The sequence below is a fragment of the Neolamprologus multifasciatus genome, chromosome 8 (assembly GCF_963576455.1).
Source record: "Neolamprologus multifasciatus chromosome 8, fNeoMul1.2, whole genome shotgun sequence".
Taxonomy (NCBI): domain Eukaryota; kingdom Metazoa; phylum Chordata; class Actinopteri; order Cichliformes; family Cichlidae; genus Neolamprologus; species Neolamprologus multifasciatus.
In genome coordinates, this window is record NC_140446.1 from 15,609,795 (window position 1) to 15,631,029 (window position 21,235).

The following is a 21,235-nucleotide window of genomic DNA, read 5'->3' on the forward strand; positions in this document are numbered from 1 at the left end:
ATGGTCAGCAGAATCGAACACTGCACTGAGGTCTAACAGGACAATCACAGAGATGGGTCCACTGTCAGAGGCCATAAGATTATTTCTAACCTTCACTAAAGCTGTTTTTGCACCTTGATGAGCTCTGAAATCTGACTGAAGCTCTTTAAATTAGCCATTCCTCTGCAGATGATCTGTTAGCTGTTTTACAACTACTCTTTCAAGGATTTTTACTAACCCTAACCCTAGATAAAAAGAAGATGTGAAATATGCCTATAATTAGCTAACATAGCAGCATCAAGCTTGTGCTGGTTTAGCATGTACATTTTATAAGCTAAACCTAACTGCTACTCACCCTCTCAGTTTCTGTGGAAGCAGTAGGAGTGTACTTAGTTTTTCACATTACTGTAGCTGCTTTCCCCCCCAAGCAGCTAATGTTAGAATGCTTGTTGTCTAATAGAATTAATACTAATGATCTTAACTAACCATAAAAAGTACAACAAACTCTCAGACAAATGAAGTCAGTTAGTTCACTTTGCTGGAGAGCAGGTGGGGTTTCTGACCTGCACTGCAGCTAGTCACATGACTTAATCAAAATATTTTGCCTTCACTTTTGGGAAGCTGTCATACAAATAAGCTATTCATACTGCTTTTACCCACTAAGGATACAATTCCAGCAGCCAGATGCAATGATGTAGAACTGCTGTCCAAGTACTGAACATTACTGGGATATAGAACACTGAGGTGCATCAAAAAGCAAGATGTGAGAAGATGTGGGAGTAGGTAGGAGTTTCTCAAAGAATAAAAAAATATAAATTTTACACTAAAAGATTTGATTTATTACTATTGGTGACACCAAAAGGTAATGCCCTATAAAAATGTTTAAATCTTTAGCAAGACACAAATTGGTACAGGTTTAAACAGTAAAGGACGCAGTCATGAGTTGACAGCAAAACCAGATGGTAAGTGGAAGCCCTCTGGTAAACCCCTGATCTAATATTTCAAATGAAAGCCTGGTGGAAACGGCTTGTCATAGACAAAATAATTTACAGTCATTACATTTTCTATCTAATGGATTTTTGTAACATTCATCAGTAGATGAACGTGACATGATGTAATAGTGGAACAACAGTAGGAAAGAAAGGCAAGTAAACAATGACTAGTTTGAGTTTTGGTGATATTTGTTTTTTTTTATGTTTGAGTTATATTTGGACATGATGTTGTTAATAAAGAAGAGTGCTGGGAAATACTATAAAAATATCATTACACACTTGTGACTAATTTTCAGGACAGTAAAGATGTCATAGTAAATCCACAGATAACACAGCATGGATAAAGTCACGGTATATATATTTTACTTTACAAAGCGTTGATTTTTCACACATGGTTTGCTCCATCGAGTTTCATGACTTCAATCCCAGGACTGTCCAGCCTTCTCAGGAGTATAGAGTTCACCAGGGAAACCTAATTACTCTGGGTAGAAACAGGCGGATATGTCTTTTACAAGAAAGGTTTTTCCAAAACAAAAAGTTTCTAAACAAGAAGAAAACTACAACTTCCTCTAATTTCTGATTGGGCAGAAGCATGCACAGAGCTTCCAAATGAAATATTTTTGTTTATTTATCCGGAACACGTTAACAACAAATTGGAATATTTATTCAGAATCAAACAAATTGATAAAAAGCTTAGAGCCATATGAGCATACTTGTTGCAAGAATTTTGGAAACTACAAATATGAAAACCAAAAATGGGTCAAAGTGCCCAAACAGACTCCAGAACAGATGTAATTATTCTGTGAGCTGCGGTGCATGAGTGGTCACTGCTAGTGCCATGAAAGGAGGTCAAACATCAGATGAGACCCTAGCCGACCCCTCCAACACACCACACAGGGGATTTAACAAGGGAATCCAATTTACCCCTACTGAGCCCACTGCAACTTGTAAAAGTCAACAAGCTGTCACTCATATTTTCCTTCATCTCTCATCCACGGGCTCTTTTCCTCTCACCATCTCACTTGCACTTCACTTGCATTTCCTGCAGGAAGTCTTAACTGGTTTAAATACAGAAATAAATGCACACTCCTCTGTTTTAGCAAAGTCCAACAGCTTCCTTTGTGTGTGTGTGTAGGAACTCTCAAAATCAGGATTGTCAGACTCATCTTGCATTGTCAGTAACATACAGCCCTCTATGAATTTACGTAGGCCAGACCAGTGAAGCTTCTCTGTGTGTCAGTGTGAAGAAGTAAATTGCACATGTAATGTCTTAGACATATTAATAAATAAATTTTAATTTCAACAGTACGCCTCAGTTTTTCACATGATAAAGAAATGTTGCTGTAGTAAATGTATCTGTTAGTATAACTCTTGAGTTGTAAGAAATTAATGTGTAAAATTACAGAAAAAGTTGGTGTAGTACTAATAACCATGAGGGAGGTCATTATCAGCACGAAAAACTGTAAAGCCTATTAAAAATATAGTTAAAACCCCAAAATCTATGCCCTTTTTCAAATGTTCTAAAACTCTGATTGGAGTCTTTCTGTCTGGTCGCTTCTGGCTCGCAGGCCTTATGTATGACACCCCTGCCCTAGATCAAGGAGAGCCCTTTAAAGTGATTGTATGACAGTTTGCAAATCAAAGATAAGATATGACTCACCACACATGGATGTTGTTAAGTTTGACATATGTAGGTGGGGCTTAATCTGTTCCAAAAACTGCATTTGGTTAATTCGGTTAGGTACAGGGCAGATTGCATAAAGAAGAAGAGGGATAAATGGGCTGCAAAAGAAGATATGAGAACAACCAGGAAAGTATTAAAGAGATTCAAGCATACAAGCAGGATGCATTTTGAGGGCCTGAGATTTAGATATTTAGATTGAGACTGGACTTTTAGCCACTGTCGTCAGCTCTATGCAATATTCTTTTTGAAGGATCATACACATCACCTCAGCCCCACTCATAACCCTTTCTTTCTAATTTTGCTTTAATCACAGCTGCCAGCATGACTTTAAGTTATATTTCAAACTGTGTGTTCTCATTGCCTTCAGATATTTGTACATACCTGAAATGTAATGCACTTTCTCACCAAACCTGTCTTGTTATCCCATAGAAAGTTACATGGTCTGAATAGCCAACGCATTACATTACATTTTATAATGCTGAGAGAAAAGAAGAGATGTCTGCCAAATAATGACTTGCAGGATATCAGTTCCAGTGCGACCTTTACATTGTTTGTTGTGATTGTTTTACTCTCTCATTCATGTTTGCTCATTGACTTTAATACCACATAAGCCACACAATTAACCTCCCAGTACTCACTGTCAAAGAAGGAAAGTAGTTATATGAGAAATACAGTTCTTAAGTACCAATCACATGGGCATACTTTTGGTTTCTAAGTAGATTATAAGTCTATGAGAAGTAATTAACAACATTAGAATTAACAGACATGAAATATGAGCTATAACAGCTCTACACATCTTACCAGGTATTTGACATAATGCCCTTCTTTGAGCACTTGTACCACAACACCAATAATAAATTAAATGTTGTGCATATGTGTTAACCGGTGTTAGGTCTCATCCCACAACGCTGACGACATATCGTCTAACAATGATACATCCCCCCCCCCATCAAAGCCAGAGGAAGCTTACTGAATCTTCACACTCAGAACAACAAAAGAGGTTCAGCACAAAAGAGAAACCTGATCTTGTATCACGGATAGTTTCTTTCATGTGAAACGGAAACCTTCTTGTAGTGACCATTTGGATTGGATTGTGGTTATTGTTTACTTGTTCCGTGCAAAACTTATTGTGATTGTATAATGGAGATTCCCTCCTTTGTTACAGTTACATAAAGATGCTTCTTTGTAAATTCAAAAAGTGATTCAAAAGCAGTTTTTATTTTAAAAAGAAAAAAGAAAGAAGGGCCTGGTTTTTCCAAAGCAAAACTGTCAGTCAACCCAGACTGTATTTTGATACAGTGTACAAGACATATTTCACACACACATTTCTTCTTCATTATTTCAATCCTTGCTAATGATGAATAACACAAGATAAATCATTATGTAATGGTATTACCTGACCCTGAATGACCTGAAGGTAAAACTCATGAACTGAAAACAGAAACATATGTTTTTGATCAGGTGCTGCCCTCCAGTGTTGCAAAGACAAATGGCAGCTATTACAAACAAGTGCTCAGAGCAAATAAGAAGCATTTTCACAGATGTCAGATATTCAGTAACATCCACTTTTCAAACCATCACTATTTCTCTGTGTATTTAAAAAAAAAGTCTTCTGATTCTATTTTTAGTTCTTTTACTTATCAAATCTATACTAAGTGATTATATGATTGCTGAGTTTGTTGTGTGTGCATCAACTTGATTTCTCTAGATCAGAATATTTGCAGTCAGCAAACAGATTATCAGGGTCACCAGAGATGTCAAGAGACCTGGAGAGCTGCTTGCTTTCATTCTTCTTTCTGTTAGAAAACAACCAAAATCCACAGTGAATTCAAACTTGGCTCATGAATCCAATTATCACAATCCACTGATTATGCAGCTGTATCATCTACAAGACTGTCAATGTTGTACAAATGTTACCTGTGTTCAATACAAGCGGTCCCAATGAGATGCTTTCACTGTCATGGTATGAAATATCCCTCACAACTCTTGCTTGGTAACCTGGGTAGCAATGCTGTGGAAAGCAGAGTGATTTCAGCAGATGAAGGAATCCAATAAGTGGTATGAAAGATTTTTTTCCCAGTGTTAATACAAATCGCTATAAGTAGTACGTACAGCTGTGCAGTAATTGTGTCTCAAAAGACACAGGTGGACCTGGCAGTGCAGGTAGATAGATGAAAAGTTGGTAAAGGTGAACATCCTGAATGAGAAACGGGCTACGGTGGAGACGCCGTTCTGAAGCAGCTCTACTGTGCCATCTGCTGGATTAGGACACCTAGGTAACAGCATAATGTGAAAGTTGCAGTGTTAATGTGCAAACAACTTAGTTATGATAAGAAGATGATTAAAGTTCACCCATCAGAAAAGACAAGAAAAGAAAAGAAAAGTTAAGGCAATGTCTTTACTGTGTGGTGATCAGATCCCTGCGCACGGGGTAGCTGGGATCATTAACAGGCGTTGCCCAGCAAGAGTCCAGAATGGTGGAGATCTGCCGCTCATCGATTCCCTGCGTCTGAACCTCAATGTATAACCTCTCATCTATTTCCATTTCTAAATTTCTGTTTCTGGTCAAAGGGAAGTGGAAGCCAGGGTCCAGGTAGGGTATCATCCTCAAATGATAATGACCCAGACCAGATGGATGTCTCTTGTTCACAATGCTACAGGAAAACATGATAAAACAAGATGTTTTCAGGATTTGGAATTCATAAAGTGGTCATGTGTGCAGTCTGTAGCAAAATATATACAATTAATAATTAATAATAATTAAATGTGGCAATAATTAATTACAATTGGAAATAATTAATTTAATAAATATTCACAACACATTTAATTAATTAATTCAATTCATTATTTAATGATGTATATATTTAATTCACTTTGGCACTATTGTCCCCTTCATGTCTCGCCTTGAAATCATTTTATCTGTCGGCCTCACCCATCAAACTCAGGGGGCGGGGTTAACGCTGCCACTGCAGCTTCGCTAACATTTGATTGGTTGCTGTGCAAAGTAAGTCAAGGCAGGTCGATCCTAGATAATCGATTGCTTGTGTGGACTTGGGGCATCCAGGTATCCCAGAATGCATTTCAAATCGCAGGCAGCAATGGTGGTGGTGTAAAGCTTTAAAATACCCCGGTTATCTGTCACCAACTACACTTTTAATAGTGTTTTAGCTGCGAATGTTGTGGCGTAATCTTCACGTCTGGTCAGGTTGTCAACATAGAACATGTTTTCAGAGATGTCACTAGCTCTACTAACAGTCAGCTGACAGAGTGCAGCGAGCTCACAGCCTCGGTGTTCCATCTTAACTGTTTTTTTATGTTTGTTTGTTTGTTTTTTGGGGGCAAGGGGGGTTAACTGGTTTGTTTACATATTCCACTCTCCGTGTTCCACATGTTGCATTTGCAGATTCTCATTTCCTTGGTCTTCTATCTCTTTGCTTCTGTAACATGAAGAACGAGCTGACATTTTTCTCATGACACCAGCGATCAACAGGCCATCAGTTTACCTGCATGCATCCTCCTCCTCACCTGTCAGATGTTTAACACCTGCTGCTAATTTAAGAAACACACCCACGTTACCTGGTGATAGTTACAGTTTAACTGGGCAGTCGGTGCTCTATATAACGCAATGTCGGCGCATTTTTCTGCACAAAATAAGTAAATCTAGTATTGAGCGCACAGCTGCTGGAGCTTGTTTCACTACAGAGCACTTTATAGGCGAACCCACTTTATCAGCAGCTGATGTCCAATCACCGGCACACAGCTTTGAAACCTCACCTGAGTTTTAGCTCTCAGTGGTTAAACACTGGACTTGATTCACTCAGGTTCTGTCTGTCGGTCACGTTTATTTCGCTGTTTTATTTACAACTGAGCAAATCGGTTTGGCTGACGTTAAAGTTACGTTTCATAACTGCATAGTTTTACTGAAGTTTAATGGTTCAATGGCACATCTGTTAGACTGAACCATTCGCTTTTCTTTATCTGGTGTGTTTGGGATTTTTAACAGTGAATTGTCGAAACAGGTTTGATCGTTTCCTGCGTGTATTAATTTGGTGATTTATTAAATGTATTCATGTTATTCTAATCTGCTGCTGAGTCTCTTACGTTGATGAAAATGCAGATAACAAAGACAAACTGACGGTTCATCTCTATTACAACAGTGTTGCGTTAGACTGCTATATTTTTGTGTTCTTTATGCTGTAGATTTTTCACGTCTCTGGAATAGTTGGCAGTAATAAGGATGATTTTCTGTTAAATCATATTGATATGACCTGTGAATTATTCATAGATGACCGTGAGATTAGTCAGCTGGGAAACTCTGGGTTAATTCAGAGAGCTGAAGATATCGTGGATATGCTGACCTCGCCCCGTGGTGTACAGGGCCGTTTACCCTCATCATTAATATTCACAATAAAAATATTAGCCGAACATCATGAAGTCTGTATGGGTTTCATAGTGTCGAACAACCTTTGTACAGTTAAACCTAGCAGTGACAGAAACACCAACATTAACAGGAAATAAAAAACCCTTAGTCAGTGTACTACGGGGGTTATGGCAGCTGTGTACCGAGACCTGCGCTTTTTCGGCGGTAATAACAGCTCGATTGCTTGCGAGGCGAGTGGGTCTAGCCCACGCTTTGCCGTGAGACTGGGCTGGGCAGACACCTCAGAAATCAACAAAACACTTTTGCAAAGAGGCTGTATCTTGACAAACTGACCAGATATTGAAGATTAAACCACTACATTCTCGGCTAAAAAAATATTAAAACGGTATTTGGCGACACACAAACAGGATTTTTCAAAGTTCAGTTCTGATAGTTTCCACATGCCGGTTGTTGGTGTGCTAAAAATAATGGCCACCAGGCAAAAGCAATGGTTTTGACTCGATCAGCGTTAACCCCGCCCCCTGAGATTGGTGGATGCGGTTGACAGATAAAATAAATTCATGGTGAGACCTAAAGGAGTGAATTAATTAAATACATCATTAAATAATTATTTAAATCTGGCAATAATTAATTGATTAAATGTGTTAAAAAATATTTATTTAATTAAATAATATCAATTCTAATTAATTATTGTCACATTAATAAATTATTTAATGGTGCATTTAATTAATTCATTATGGCAGACCTGGCGTTCCATTCATTAGAACAATGTTTGTATTAAACAAAAACAGGGTAAAATGATGGTGATTCACATGGTCATTTAGTCATGAAGACAATCAAACACTGAAATTTCTATAAAGCTCAGGTGGTTGCTGGAAGAGCAGCAACCACAATGTCATATAACCATAAAGTAAAAAACAAAAAATGTAAGCCAGATGGTGTTGTGGTTATCACCTCTCTACAGGTTTGATGCCAACATCCATAGACAGTGCCTGGGTCAGAGCATAGACACAGGAGAAGTGCAGGTGGATGCTCTTCTCATGACTTACGAGGCCATCATCAGGGTCCACATCCCCGCTGATGGTGTTCTCATAACTGAAATGGGTCCCGTTGCTCTTAAGAGTAAGAAGACAAAAGAGTTTAAGCATTGTGGCATAAATAAGGCACGGCGGGTCCAGGGATCAGCGTTTTCAGACATTTTATTCACAACACCTCACACCACACACCACACACACCTGAGTCCCCGTGTTTTAACCTGGCGGGCGTGATTGCGGATGCCGTGCAGCTGCGTCCGCCCTCCCTGCACACCACCGCAGACCACGCCCCACCACAAGCATATTTTCAAAAATAAAAAATGCTGCCCAGAAGATTCCTTCAATGTACTAATTGTACCCTCAGCATTGTCCCACAAAGCTGGTCATCATTGTTGAAGTGGAAAACCAGTCGACCATTCTCAAGAGTCCCGTTGCAGGTTTCATCTCGAAGATGGAGGGCATCAAAGTGGAAGCCGGCCTCAAACAGCTGACAGCGGGACAGAGATATGGTGCCAGAACTACTGACACAAGTGATGGACGAGTCTAAGAAGGAAAGAGAAACACAATCTGACTCGTTATAGCATGATATTTTTTAAAGCTGAGTCATCAATACTGATTTGAAAGACATTTGTTGACTTGACTGCTTAATATAAAGGCTGACTAATGCAATAAATACACTACAGATACTGCTGAAGGTTTTAGTTAGCCCGCACCGTAGCTCTCATTGTTTGGCCGATGGTGGTGCTCATTACAGAAGCAGCCATAGACACCGTCCTTCTCACCACACCACTCGTGCTCTGTGCAGTCCAGCTTTTCACAGGGGTCTGACTCATCTGCAGACACAGAGAAAGGATCATCAGTGATGAATGGCAATGATTTAAATTTGTATTAAATGTCTTATTTGAGCAGTACAAACATACCACAATGCAAAGCAGAGCGCCAGTCAGGAATGTCTAGCCCCAGAACAGAGCAGGTTTTCTCATAGGCAGAGACAGCGGAACACAGCATGCCATTGGCTGGAGTGTAGAGGCAGAGGTCGTAGACACAGGAAGAGAAAAATGGCACGGGGTCAGAGTGCAGGTGGCAGATGCTGAATGGGCCGGTGGTGTTGGTGATGACACTGCAGAGTTGGGAGTATTCTTCTCTAAAGGCACAGTCATTCAGTCCATCATCATCTTCATCAGTGGAGCCACATCTGGAAAAGATAAATCATACTGCAATCAGCTACTGCCTTGTTGAAGCATCAATAGTGATTTCCATTGCAACTCACCCTGGTTGGCTGGTGGGTGACTTCCAGCTGTGTCCAAAATAATTATCGTTTTGTGCCAGTGTGCCATTGGGTAAGACTTTGTCATCTGAAGGATCATTGTTAGAGTTTCCACACATCCCTGTTACTCTGTCATGACGGTTTTGGCCCAGTCTGACCAGTAAAGTGCTCTGACCATCAAACTGGACTAGCAAGTCAGAGGCATCAACCACTATGTCGCTTCCCTGCCTTACCACCTGAGCTAAGATTCTCACTGTGGTGGGAAGAGACACATTATTTCCATTTACCTGAGAGGACAGGAGACGCAATAAGTGTGTGTTGTTACTTTTGTGCAGATTAGACAAAGTAGAATGCTGTTCATCTTAAAAGTGATAGATAGTTTACCGTTACTCTTTTATTGGGTCCGATCCTGATGTACACACTTTCTGGATGATTTGAGAGATATATGTCCACTGCAGACACAAATGACACACGGTTGTTTCCACGGTGATTGTTGGTGGCTATCACCTGAAACTGGGTTTCGTTAGTGCCATGGTTCGTGCTCTCAGCGATGATGTAGGAGCAAGTTCCCTGGAAATGAGCCACTGCTCCATCAAAGGTGATGTAGTGTGGATCCCCCCACACAGTGCAGGTGGACATGGCATCATAACAGCCCAGCTGGCCGTCTCTGATGGAGCACTGCTGTTCAGGAGTGCAAGACGAGGCAGAACATCGCAGGTCATTTGGAGCATGACATTCACATCTCTGGGAGCAACCGTCTGTCCAGAAGGACTCGCCAGCCTGTGAACCAAACCACACCAAATCATAGCCAAATTGATACAACAAATATAGTTCTTAAAATACCATTTTGAAGTTTTTTTTTCATTAATTGTAGGTGATTTAGTGCAATAATTGCTAGATCACTACAAAGTGTAACTAATAATGAAATATTTTGACAGAGCAACTAGTTGTAACTTCTGATCTTTCTCCCACAGAGAGGACAGATGCTAAATGCCACAATTTCAAGAAATATGTGGAACAGAGATGCATGAAAAAGGTTTTTAATTGTTCTGATGTAGCTGTATAATCTTCAACTGATTGTTTAATGCATTCATTTATTTAGGGACAGATTTTTATTTATTTATTTAATCTGCAGTTTAAAGAGTTAGAGCATCATTCTGCTTGTATAGCTAAATATTAATTATTTTCTTTTTAGTGGTGTAATATAAAATAGTCATAATAGCTATGCTGAATATATGATACCATATAAAGACATTATTGTGGTCTTAAGATTTCAGTTATATGAAACTATAAACTGTAGTTTTGCATTTTGTAACCCCTATTACTTGCTATTTCATAGAAACTACCACGTTTCCAGGTATTCATCATGCTTCCTGAAAATTTTCATATGGTTTGGATTTTTTGGGTTATTAACATGGAACTAGCATGTTTTACATTTTGAAACCCTGATTTCTGGTAATGAGACCTAAACTACCACATGTTTCCAAGTAATCATTAATTTTCTTAAAGATTATTCATATGGAATTAAAAAGAAACAGACAGTTTTGGATTTTTCCAGCTTGATTCTTGGTTATTGAACAGAAACCAACATTGATTCCAGGTAAGATATCAGATTTATACATAATATTGACGGTGATACTGTTGTCAAACAAAAAAAATTGTTGGTGGATGAGGCAGGATTCATTCCAGCATTATGGTAATATGGTAATGGTATCCCAATACATTAAAACTTAAAATCATATTAGTATCTTGTTACCCTATTATTATGAGGTTAGTATATATAAAAATGTGTTTTAATATATAAAACACATTTATAATAGACTATAGACTATAATAGACTCTGTTGTTTGTTTAAAATATATTTCTGAATTTTAAGCTTTGTCACAGTCCAAAACACTTCACGAAGCTTTCTAAATGTAGGAAGGGCAAGTCTGCTGATTCTGCTGATTTGAAGGGAATTACTTCAAAGAGTATTTACTATTGACTTTAATATGTCTTACATCATAGTAGAATCCATCATATTGGCAGCCACAGCTTTCCACTGGGACACACCTGGTCCCACTCTTGATGAAGCCTTCATCACAGAAACATCCCTCAGAGCAGAACTGCTCACAGATTTCATCAATGCTACTGGCACAGGTGTGGCCACAGTCAGTACCGCACAGCTCATAATGGCTGTTGGCTGGACAGTCCAGTGCTTAATAAGTGAGAAACGTGACAAATGGCACTAGTCAGACATACCACTTTAAATGTAATACAGTGTGGATATAGTGAGTATTGTAAAATTATTGGACATTTTATTTCTGAAGTGGTTAGCAAATTTCTTGTACATTTAGATATAAATAAAATATAATGACATGCTGACTCACTGCAGGTGATGTTCTCTCTCCAGGGATAGATTCGAACATTAGCAGACTGACAGGCACTGACATATGATTCAATGGCACTGCACAAGAGATCGTGGCCTTGATTTCCTGACAAACATACATCAAACACGCAGTCGTTGAAATATGGTGCCGGGTCCACCTCCTCGTGGCAGAAACTGAAGGGCCCATCAGCTGCCTGTATCACCTCACACTGATCTCTAGCAGGCTGTTCATTGGCACACTGTGGACAGGAGGAGCCACAGCCATCATTGCACGTGTAGTTGCCTGGCACCTTCCAGGCTCTCCCAAACTCATCTGGAGATGTGACTATCGTTCCAGATGGTGTGTGAAATTCATCATTTGGATTTCCATTGAAATTTCCACAAAGTCCGCATATTTTTTCTCTGTTGATGACAACAGTTAGCAATAGTTCTTGTGTTAGTTTCATAAGGATAAATTATTAGTAAATAAATTATTTATATAGCTGGGATTATCCTGTTTTTAAAGCATGTCAAACAATAATTACTGCAGCTTTGATGGGTGGGAATTGTACCTGTAATTTGGTGGTACGGAGATAAACACTGCACTATATCCATTATAGGTAACACTCAAGCCAAAATTAGTGCTGACAAGTATACGAGATCCTGTTGCGTAGATAGAAACGTTACCTTCATTCAAGACAATAGGTAAATTTCTAGTTACTCCATTCACCTAGAAGAGATAAGCAAAGAAAATCAGTGGGTAGTTTTTCTACTTTTTAATTGTTATTTTTTTCATTCACAGCAGTAAAAATATCCCTAAAATATATGTAGCTGCCATTTACTTCATACACCTGAAATTGTTCATAACAATCATCGAATGAGAACTATCACTAACTACTTACTTGTACCAAACCTCTTCTGTCCCCTGAGATATGCACGTCGTAGCCCCAGACATTCACAAAAACTTCAGCTACTATTGAAAGTGGAAGCCCCTCATTCTTAGCTTCCACGGAAAACTGATTGAGCTCATCAGTGGCATTACATAGGGTCACCAGAACATAGCGACAGGTTCCTTGGAAGTCATAGGCCTTACGATCAAAGGTGATGTAGTGAGGGTCTCCAGTAGCAGAGCAGGTGCCATGAGGGTTGGGATGGCAGCCAAACTCGCCCTCCACCACACGGCAGGACTCCCGGGGCCCACAGGAGTTGGGAGTACAGTGGACATTCCCTGTAGCGCCGTTACAAGTACACAAGCTCTGACATTCTTCACCATCCCAGAACTGCTCACCACCTTGGTGATAGCGTCCTTGATGATAGCATCCACAAGATGTTGGTGGAACGCACTGATCACCATTGAGGATAAAACCATTGTTACACTGACAGCCCTCCTGGCACACAGTATCACAAGTGAAGGGGAAAGAGAGGCTGGGGCAAGCAGAAGGACAAGAGGTTCCACAGAGTTCATAATGGCTGTTTGATGGGCAGGTTAGTGCTGGAGAAAAACAAACAGGTTAACATAAAAAAACATTTTTAAACATTTGGAGATCATGGCTAGAATTAATTCAAAAACAGTTGAATGCTTACCACAGCCAGTTGCATTTCTCCATTGTCCTAAGGCAACACCCTTCTGTTGACACATTAGTGCATAATCTCGTAGGACGCCACACAGAGTTGATGCTGGATTGTTAGAGCCCCCCATGATCTCCACACATACATCCACCTGCTGCCTTGGGTCGACCACAGACCAACAGGGTACAAATGGCCCATCTGGTGAGCTGAGAATGCCACAGTACTCACTAGAATTGTAATTAGTTGTAGAATTTTGGTTCATGCTTTCCACGCAGTGAGCAGCCAGAGAGCCATCTCGCCAACTGTCTCCAAAGTCCTGAGAACTGTTGACCAGGACACCGTTGGGTGTATTGAAGTCATCATGTGGATGACCATTGTAATTACCACAGAGTCCACCCAGTGAACCATTGTAGACACCAGGAGCAGTGACACGGACAAAGTGAGGCCAGACTGTCTGCACAGTTACACCAAAGGAGGTGCGAATGATGACACTGTAAATGCTGCTGTGGAAGATCTGGATTCGGTTGGATGTAGTGCTGAAAGGTAGCCTGATCAGCTGACCGTTAACCTGCAGGATCATCCAGTTTTTTTGCAGTTAACAAGACTTAAACAGTATTGTGTCCGTGTACACATAAAAAAATATTAAAGGAAGAACATAATTTTAAGTAAGTGTTCCATTCACTTACCTTCACTTTACTGTTATTTGCCATCTCCATAGATACGTGTATCCCCTCTGCTTCAAAATGCAGAATTCGTGCAAAACCTTGCTGGCCTCTTGGCACTTTTTCTGCTGTCACCATGAAGTGTGGGTGACTGGACAGTCCCATAACTTTGGCAAGTGTCAATCGACACGCCCCAGGATAATGGTATGTCAGTCCATCAAATGTCTGATATGACCCCGGGCCTCTGATCCAGCATGTTTCATAGCTATTTGGTCTGCATCCTCTTTCTCCATCCTCCACCCTGCATGATTCAAGTGGGCCACAACCATGAGAGCGGCAAGTCATGGAGCCATAACTGCAGCTACAACGTCTCCCACAGTCTTCGTCTAGTATTACAGTTTGTCCAGAGCGGTAGTAACGGCCCTCAAAGCTGCAGCCACACTCAGCATGAGGGACGCAGACCCCACCACTGAGGATGTAGCCTGAATCACAGATGCAGCTTTCCTGGGGAGGTAGAGGGCAGTTATGGGTAGAGTTGGGAATAACACAGGTAGGTGGACATCCTGTGCCTTCATACTCAAAGTGGCTGTTGGCTGGACATGGGATTTCTAGGAATAACAGAACAACATCGATATTTACATCGGTGGAATTTTAATACAATAATATTTTGAAATAATGCAAAAAAAAAAAGTGATTAACATACCACAAAAGCCAGGTGTCCTCCAACTTGGTAGCTGAATACCACTTTGTTGACACTGACTTGCATACACACTTAGGGCTTGACAGAGAATAGGTCGGTACCCTCCTCCTACACACAGATCATACACACAACTGTCCACAAAGGACTGTGGAGGGAGTTGTTGATGGCAAGCCGTGAAAGGTCCAGAACTACTGCTGAGGATACCACAGTGGTCAGTGTTGCTGTACAATGCTGTCTTTTCTACAGTGCAAACAGCACAGTCCAGACCTCCGCACTGTGGCCCACAGCTAGGCTCATCATCCCCAGATGCTTGCCAGCTGTTAGCAAAAACCACATCAGAGCTCACAACCTCACCGTCACGAGTTTGAAAGTCATCTCTACCAATGCCATTGAAGTTTCCACAAAGACCGCATGTACCATTCTGGTAAGTGTAGGGCAAGCTGATCTGGACATAATGATTTGTGTCATAAGACACCACTAAACCAAAGTCAGTGCTGACAAACACAGAAAAACCTGACTCATAAACCTGCACGGTGCCATTGCTAAGGGAGAATGGAGTGGATGCAAAGTTCCCGTTAACCTGTAAACAAAACCAGCAAATATATCAAGTGAGAAAAGTATATCTGGTCATAAAGTGTAGAATTTATCCAGAATCAAAATGACCAACCTTGGCCTGACCACGGCGTCCTTTGACAAGCTCAATTGTGTCATTGTAGACATGCACTTTCACCAGTCGTGTCCAAGAGACTAGAGTATTGTCTCTGTGCTCATTTTTGCCTTCTACTCTGTAGTAGGGCCGTCCACTATTACATTGCTCAGAGAGAACATACGTGCAAGTGCCTTGAAAGTGAAACACTGTGTCATCAAAGGTGTAGTAATGGGGATCACCGCTTATGGTGCAGGTTCCTCTTGGCACTGTCTGACAGGAGAACTGGAAGGAAGCTGGCTTGCAGATCTGTGAAAAGGAGCATGGCTCACTGCGGCACTGCAGGCCTGTTGAGGTACATGTGCACTTCTGTGCACAGGTCCTGTCACTCCAGAATGAAGCACCCAGCTGCACTAATTCACCTTAAAAAGAATAAAAGGAAATGTCCCTTATGCCTTGTGTTAAATGTCCAGACATTTACATTCATAAAGCTTTAGGAAAAAACTTTCAAACCTTACATTTTTTTCATGTACTGTCAAATAACAGCAGGAATTGCCTCAAGGCACTTTATATTGTAAACTAAAGACCCTCAAATAACAGAGAGAACACTGCAACAATCCAACAATGCCTAACAGCAGTCTGAGATGTGCTCTGTTGGGAGGATACGGCACTATGATTTCATTAAGATAAGATGAGGCCTGATTGTTCAAGACCTATATGAGGAAAATAATTTGAATCTGGATTTAACAGGGAGCAAAAGAAGGGAAGCTAGTATAGGAGAAATATGTTCTTTCTTTTTAGTCCCTGTCCGTACTGCAGCATTTTGGATCAACTCAATGCTTTTCAGTGAGTTTTTGGGAAAATCTGATAATACAGACCGTTCTCACTCCCGAGGCGTAACATCCCGACGTTTTGTCACGTCCCATGGCGTTCCTGAGGAACGCGAAAGGTGACCTTCCGTGTTCTTATGGTACGCGCCGGGTTATGGATGAAATCAAGTAGAATGATGGTTCTGCGGTAATAGACGTTCCAGCCCTAAACCTAACCTTATCCCTAACCATAACGTTATTCCTAATCTTAACCAGTACTTTAATGGCATGTGTAGGAATGTTTAGCTTATTTTAGAGTTTAGAAATGTGTTAACATAGAATGTAGAATTATTGTAGAGACGCTGACACTGCCCTCAATGTAATAAAGGCCTGACTGTGTCATGAACAGTGTTGGTCAAGTTACTTGAAAAAAGTAATCAGTAATTAATCACTGATTACTTCCCCAAAAAAGTAATCCCGTTACTTTACTGATTACTTATTTTCAAAAGTAATTAATTACTTAGTTACTTAGTTACTTAGTTACTTTTTAAAAACATGATTTACAACCTGAACAGGTGATAAAGCGATAGATCTTTCAGCCCAATTCTACTTTTTCTACATAATCCATCATACAAAATGTAATCAAATGGAAAAGTCTTTTTTTAAAACTTGTTTTGTTAGTTTTAATCTTTTAACTTTATGCATGAAGCAAAATTTTAATTATATGCACCATTCTCTGACTGGAAGAAATTAGTTTAACATTTAAACCTATTTTCTGCACATTCCAGCACATAATATATATATATATATATATATATATATATATATATATATATATATATATATATATATATATATATATTGTGTTTACACTCACTCTTTCAGATGCAAGTAAAACACAGCAGAAAATAAATAAAGTCAAAGACTAGCAGTCCTTTTGCTCTATTTTCACCTGTAAAGCAGGAGTAGAGTAGGCGGAGGTTTATCCTGGTGCAGGTGTGCCGCAGCGGTCAGTGGAAGGATACCGCAGTTTCTCTGAGTTTCTCATTACGACGTAGCTACTCGGTGCTTGCTTGGAAGTTTAGGGGGGGTTTTTTTCGCTGTAAAAAGAAGTTTTCTTCCCACGCACAGCGGACACTAATGTTTTTGTCACTTTTTACGGAATCAAACTCAAAATAAGGTCAGTACTTCCACGTTTTAAACGCTGCACGCTCATACTCTCTCCCGCACTCGATATATGATCCATTGTTGATCTGCACACAGCTGTTGTCACGAACATCGCACTCGCTAACGTCACTGTCATGAGACATTCTCGCAAGAAAATCACGGTTTTAGTAACGCAGTAACGCAGCGTTCCTACGGGAAAGTAACGGTAATCTAATTGCCGTTTTTGCAATAGTAATCCCTTACTTTACTCGTTACTTGAAAAAAGTAATCGGATTACAGTAACCAGAGATGGGTGCGTTACTGCCCATCTCTGGTCATGAACTTAGGAGTAGATTGTAGGAGACCCCTCCCCCACTTGAACTGTGAAAGTAAGACAAAGAGGAGTTAATGCTGAGTGGAAATTCCCCAGAGGATACCTGGGTGGGGTCTCAACATTTGTAACTGGATAACTGTGGTCTGAAAGGGAGATGGGTTTTTATGACCTCTAGGGAGTCACCTACACCCACAGTTTTTAACTGTCACGGACACTCACTCACGTGCACACACATACACACAGGTATGCGTACACAGTCACTCACGAGCACTCACATAGACACGCGGGAACACGCACATGTAGGCACTCACGTGCTCGTGCACATAGACACAGACACAGAGTTTGCAGCACACCGGGGGGGGGGGGGGGGGGGGGGGTGTTTATGATGGGGTCGCCTCTATAAAGCTGGCTGTAACTAACAAAGGGGTGAAGATTTTGCAGAGGGACATCGGCCTCGTCTTCCCTTCTAGAAGTGCATGCTTAAATAAAGATGAATAAAGGTTTTGTGAAATAACTACTGAGTTCCGGTTCCGTCTCTGGATGCCTCGACGAATAAAAGAACCGGGGTAAAACTGCTTTTGTAACACATGAAATAGTGTTTTCCCAAGCGATGTTGAGAAAAAGAGCGTCACTCTGAAATAGGATTTTTCTAATTTTAGAGATACTGCATAAATGCAAGAAAGCCATTCTACTTATTTGTTTAATATGAGCACTGAAGAACATAACCTGGTCAAAAACAGCTCAAACATTTCTCTCCACTGGAGGCCACGGTAATCCCAGTCCGAGTGTGTATCTGGTTAGACATCATGTTTGTAAGAGTTTTATAGCTGAGTACAATAATCTTATCTTTATCTGAATTTGAAGCAGAAAATTGAAGATCATCCATGTCTTTATGTCTTTAAGACATTCCTACAGTTTAGTCTTATGGTTTCCTTGACAGAGCTGGAGATCATCTGCATAGCAGGGAAAATGTACACGATACCTTTGAAAGATACTGCGCAGGTGGTAGCATTGTAACAGCCCAGCTGGCCGTCTCTGATGGAGCACTGCTGTTCAGGAGTGCAAGATGAGGCAGAACATCGCAGGTCATTTGGAGCGTGACATTCACATCTCTGGGAGCAACCGTCTGTCCAGAAGGACTCGCCAGCCTGTGAACCACACCACACCAAATCATAGCCAAATTGATACAACAAATATAGTTCTTAAAATACCATTTTGAAGGATTTTGTTTTCATTAATTGTAGGTGATTTAGTGCAGTAATTGCTAGATCACTGCAAACTGCAACTATTAATGTACTAAATATTGTGACAGAGCAACTAGTCGTAGCTGTTGATCTTTCTCCCACAGAAAGGACAGATGCTAAATGCCACAATTTCAATAAATATGTGGAACAGAACTGCATGAAAAAAAGTATTTAATTGTTCTGATGTAGCTGTATAATCTTCAACTGATTGTTTAATGCATTCATTTATTTAGGGACAGATTCCCCCCCCCCCCCCCCAAAAAAAAATTCTGCAGCTTAAAGAGTTAGACCATCATTCTGCTTGTATAGCTACATATTAATTATTTTCTTTTTAGTGGTGTAATATAAAATAGTCATAATAGCTATGCTGAATAAATGATAGCAAATGAAGACCTTTTTTGTGATCCTAAGATTTCAGTTATATAAAACTATAAACTGTAGTTTTGCATTTTGCAACCCCTATTATTTGCTATTTCATAGAAACTACCACGTTTCCAGGTATTCATCATGCTTTTCATTTGGTGTGGATTTTATTTGGTTATTAACATGGAACTAACATTTTTTTCCATTTTGCAGCCCTGATTCCTGGTTATTAGACCTAAACTACCACATGTTTCCAGGTAACGTCAATTTGCATTTTGTAGGCTTGTTTCTTGGTTATTGAACAGAAACCAACATTGATTCCAGGTAAGATATCAGATTTAAACATAATATTTACGGTGATACTGTTGTCAAACAAAAAAAAATGTTGGTGGCTGAGGCAGGATTCATTCCAGCATTATGGTAATATGGTAATGGTATCCCAATACATTAAAACTTAAAATCATATTAGTATCTTATCACCGTATTATTATGAGGTTAGTATATATAAAAATGTGTTTTATTGCTAGTGATTGTGACTATACTATTACTAATTGTTTTTTTAAGCTCATGTACATACATTTGTATCCATATTATCACTTATAATTTATGGTCTGTTATTACATAGATTTAAATGTAATAGTACTCACTAGATCACTTGGTTATTACTCTGGAAATGAAGTGGCAATTATTTGCTATATCTCTAGTTTTTATCTTCCTGTTTCCACCTTGTTACCTCAATATTACCACATTATTACTGAGCTATAATAGACTCTGTTGTTTGTTTTAAATATATTTCTGAATTTTAAGCTTTGTCACAGTCCAAAACACTTCACGAAGCTTTCTAAATGTAAGAAGGGCAAGTCTGCTGATTCTGCTGATTTGAAGGGAATTACTTCAAAGAGTATTTACTATTGACTTTAATATGTCTTACATCATAGTAGAATCCATCATATTGGCAGCCACAGCTTTCCACTGGGACACACCTGGTCCCACTCTTGATGAAGCCTTCATCACAGAAACATCCCTCAGAGCAGAACTGCTCACAGGTTTCATCAATGCTACTGGCACAGGTGTGGCCACAGTCAGTACCGCACAGCTCATAATGGCTGTTGGCTGGACAGTCCAGTGCTTAATAAGTGAGAAACGTGACAAATGGCACTAGTCAGACATACCACTTTAAATGTAATACAGTGTGGATATAGTGAGTATTGTAAAATTATTGGACATTTTATTTCTGAAGTGGTTAGCAAATTTCTTGTACATTTAGATATAAATAAAATATAATGACATGCTGACTCACTGCAGGTGGTGTTCTCTCTCCAGGGATAGATTCGAACATTAGCAGACTGACAGGCACTGACATATGATTCAATGGCACTGCACAAGAGATCGTGGCCTTGATTTCCTGACAAACATACATCAAACACGCAGTCGTTGAAATATGGTGCCGGGTCCACCTCCTCGTGGCAGAAACTGAAGGGCCCATCAGCTGCCTGTATCACCTCACACTGATCTCTAGCAGGCTGTTCATTGGCACACTGTGGACAGGAGGAGCCACAGCCATCATTGCACGTGTAGTTGCCTGGCACCTTCCAGGCTCTCCCAAACTCATCTGGAGATGTGACTATCGTTCCAGATGGTGTGTGAAAGTCATCATTTGGATTTCCATTGAAATTTCCACAAAGTCCGCATATTTTTTCTCTGTTGATGACAACAGTTAGCAATAGTTCTTGTGTTAGTTTCATAAGGATAAATTATTAGTAAATAAATGATTTATATAGCTGGGATTATCCTGTTTTTAAAGCATGTCAAACAATAATTACTGCAGCTTTGATGGGTGGGAATTGTACCTGTAATTTGGTGGTATGGAGATAAACACTGCACTATATCCATTATAGGTTACACTCAAGCCAAAATTAGTGCTGACAAGTATACGAGATCCTGTTGCGTAGATAGAAACGTTACCTTCATTCAAGACAATAGGTAAATTTCTAGTTACTCCATTCACCTAGAAGAGATAAGCAAAGAAAATCAGTGGGTAGTTTTTCTACTTTTTAATTGTTATTTTTTTCATTCAC

General features: G+C 39.9%; 1 protein-coding gene across 1 annotated transcript in view; it reads right to left on the reverse strand.

The window, feature by feature from the left end:
- Positions 1–606: 606 nt before the first annotated feature.
- LOC146512726 (IgGFc-binding protein-like) overlaps positions 607–21,235 on the reverse strand; it is a 28,050-nt gene continuing 7,421 nt past the window's right edge. Inside the window, exons 9-30 of the mRNA XM_085170095.1 lie at positions 21,008–21,165; positions 20,458–20,858; positions 20,089–20,285; positions 18,533–18,698; positions 15,283–15,683; positions 14,619–15,195; positions 13,940–14,523; positions 13,269–13,821; positions 12,587–13,176; positions 12,257–12,414; positions 11,707–12,107; positions 11,338–11,534; positions 9,722–10,117; positions 9,341–9,624; positions 8,991–9,265; positions 8,784–8,903; positions 8,429–8,613; positions 7,991–8,151; positions 5,058–5,309; positions 4,768–4,927; positions 4,573–4,666; positions 607–4,451 (exon numbers count right to left, since the gene is read on the reverse strand). Coding sequence (XP_085026221.1) covers positions 4,360–4,451; positions 4,573–4,666; positions 4,768–4,927; positions 5,058–5,309; positions 7,991–8,151; positions 8,429–8,613; positions 8,784–8,903; positions 8,991–9,265; positions 9,341–9,624; positions 9,722–10,117; positions 11,338–11,534; positions 11,707–12,107; positions 12,257–12,414; positions 12,587–13,176; positions 13,269–13,821; positions 13,940–14,523; positions 14,619–15,195; positions 15,283–15,683; positions 18,533–18,698; positions 20,089–20,285; positions 20,458–20,858; positions 21,008–21,165 — 6,402 coding nt within the window. The 3' untranslated portion in view covers positions 607–4,359. The remainder of the gene's footprint in view (positions 4,452–4,572; positions 4,667–4,767; positions 4,928–5,057; positions 5,310–7,990; positions 8,152–8,428; positions 8,614–8,783; positions 8,904–8,990; positions 9,266–9,340; positions 9,625–9,721; positions 10,118–11,337; positions 11,535–11,706; positions 12,108–12,256; positions 12,415–12,586; positions 13,177–13,268; positions 13,822–13,939; positions 14,524–14,618; positions 15,196–15,282; positions 15,684–18,532; positions 18,699–20,088; positions 20,286–20,457; positions 20,859–21,007; positions 21,166–21,235) is intronic.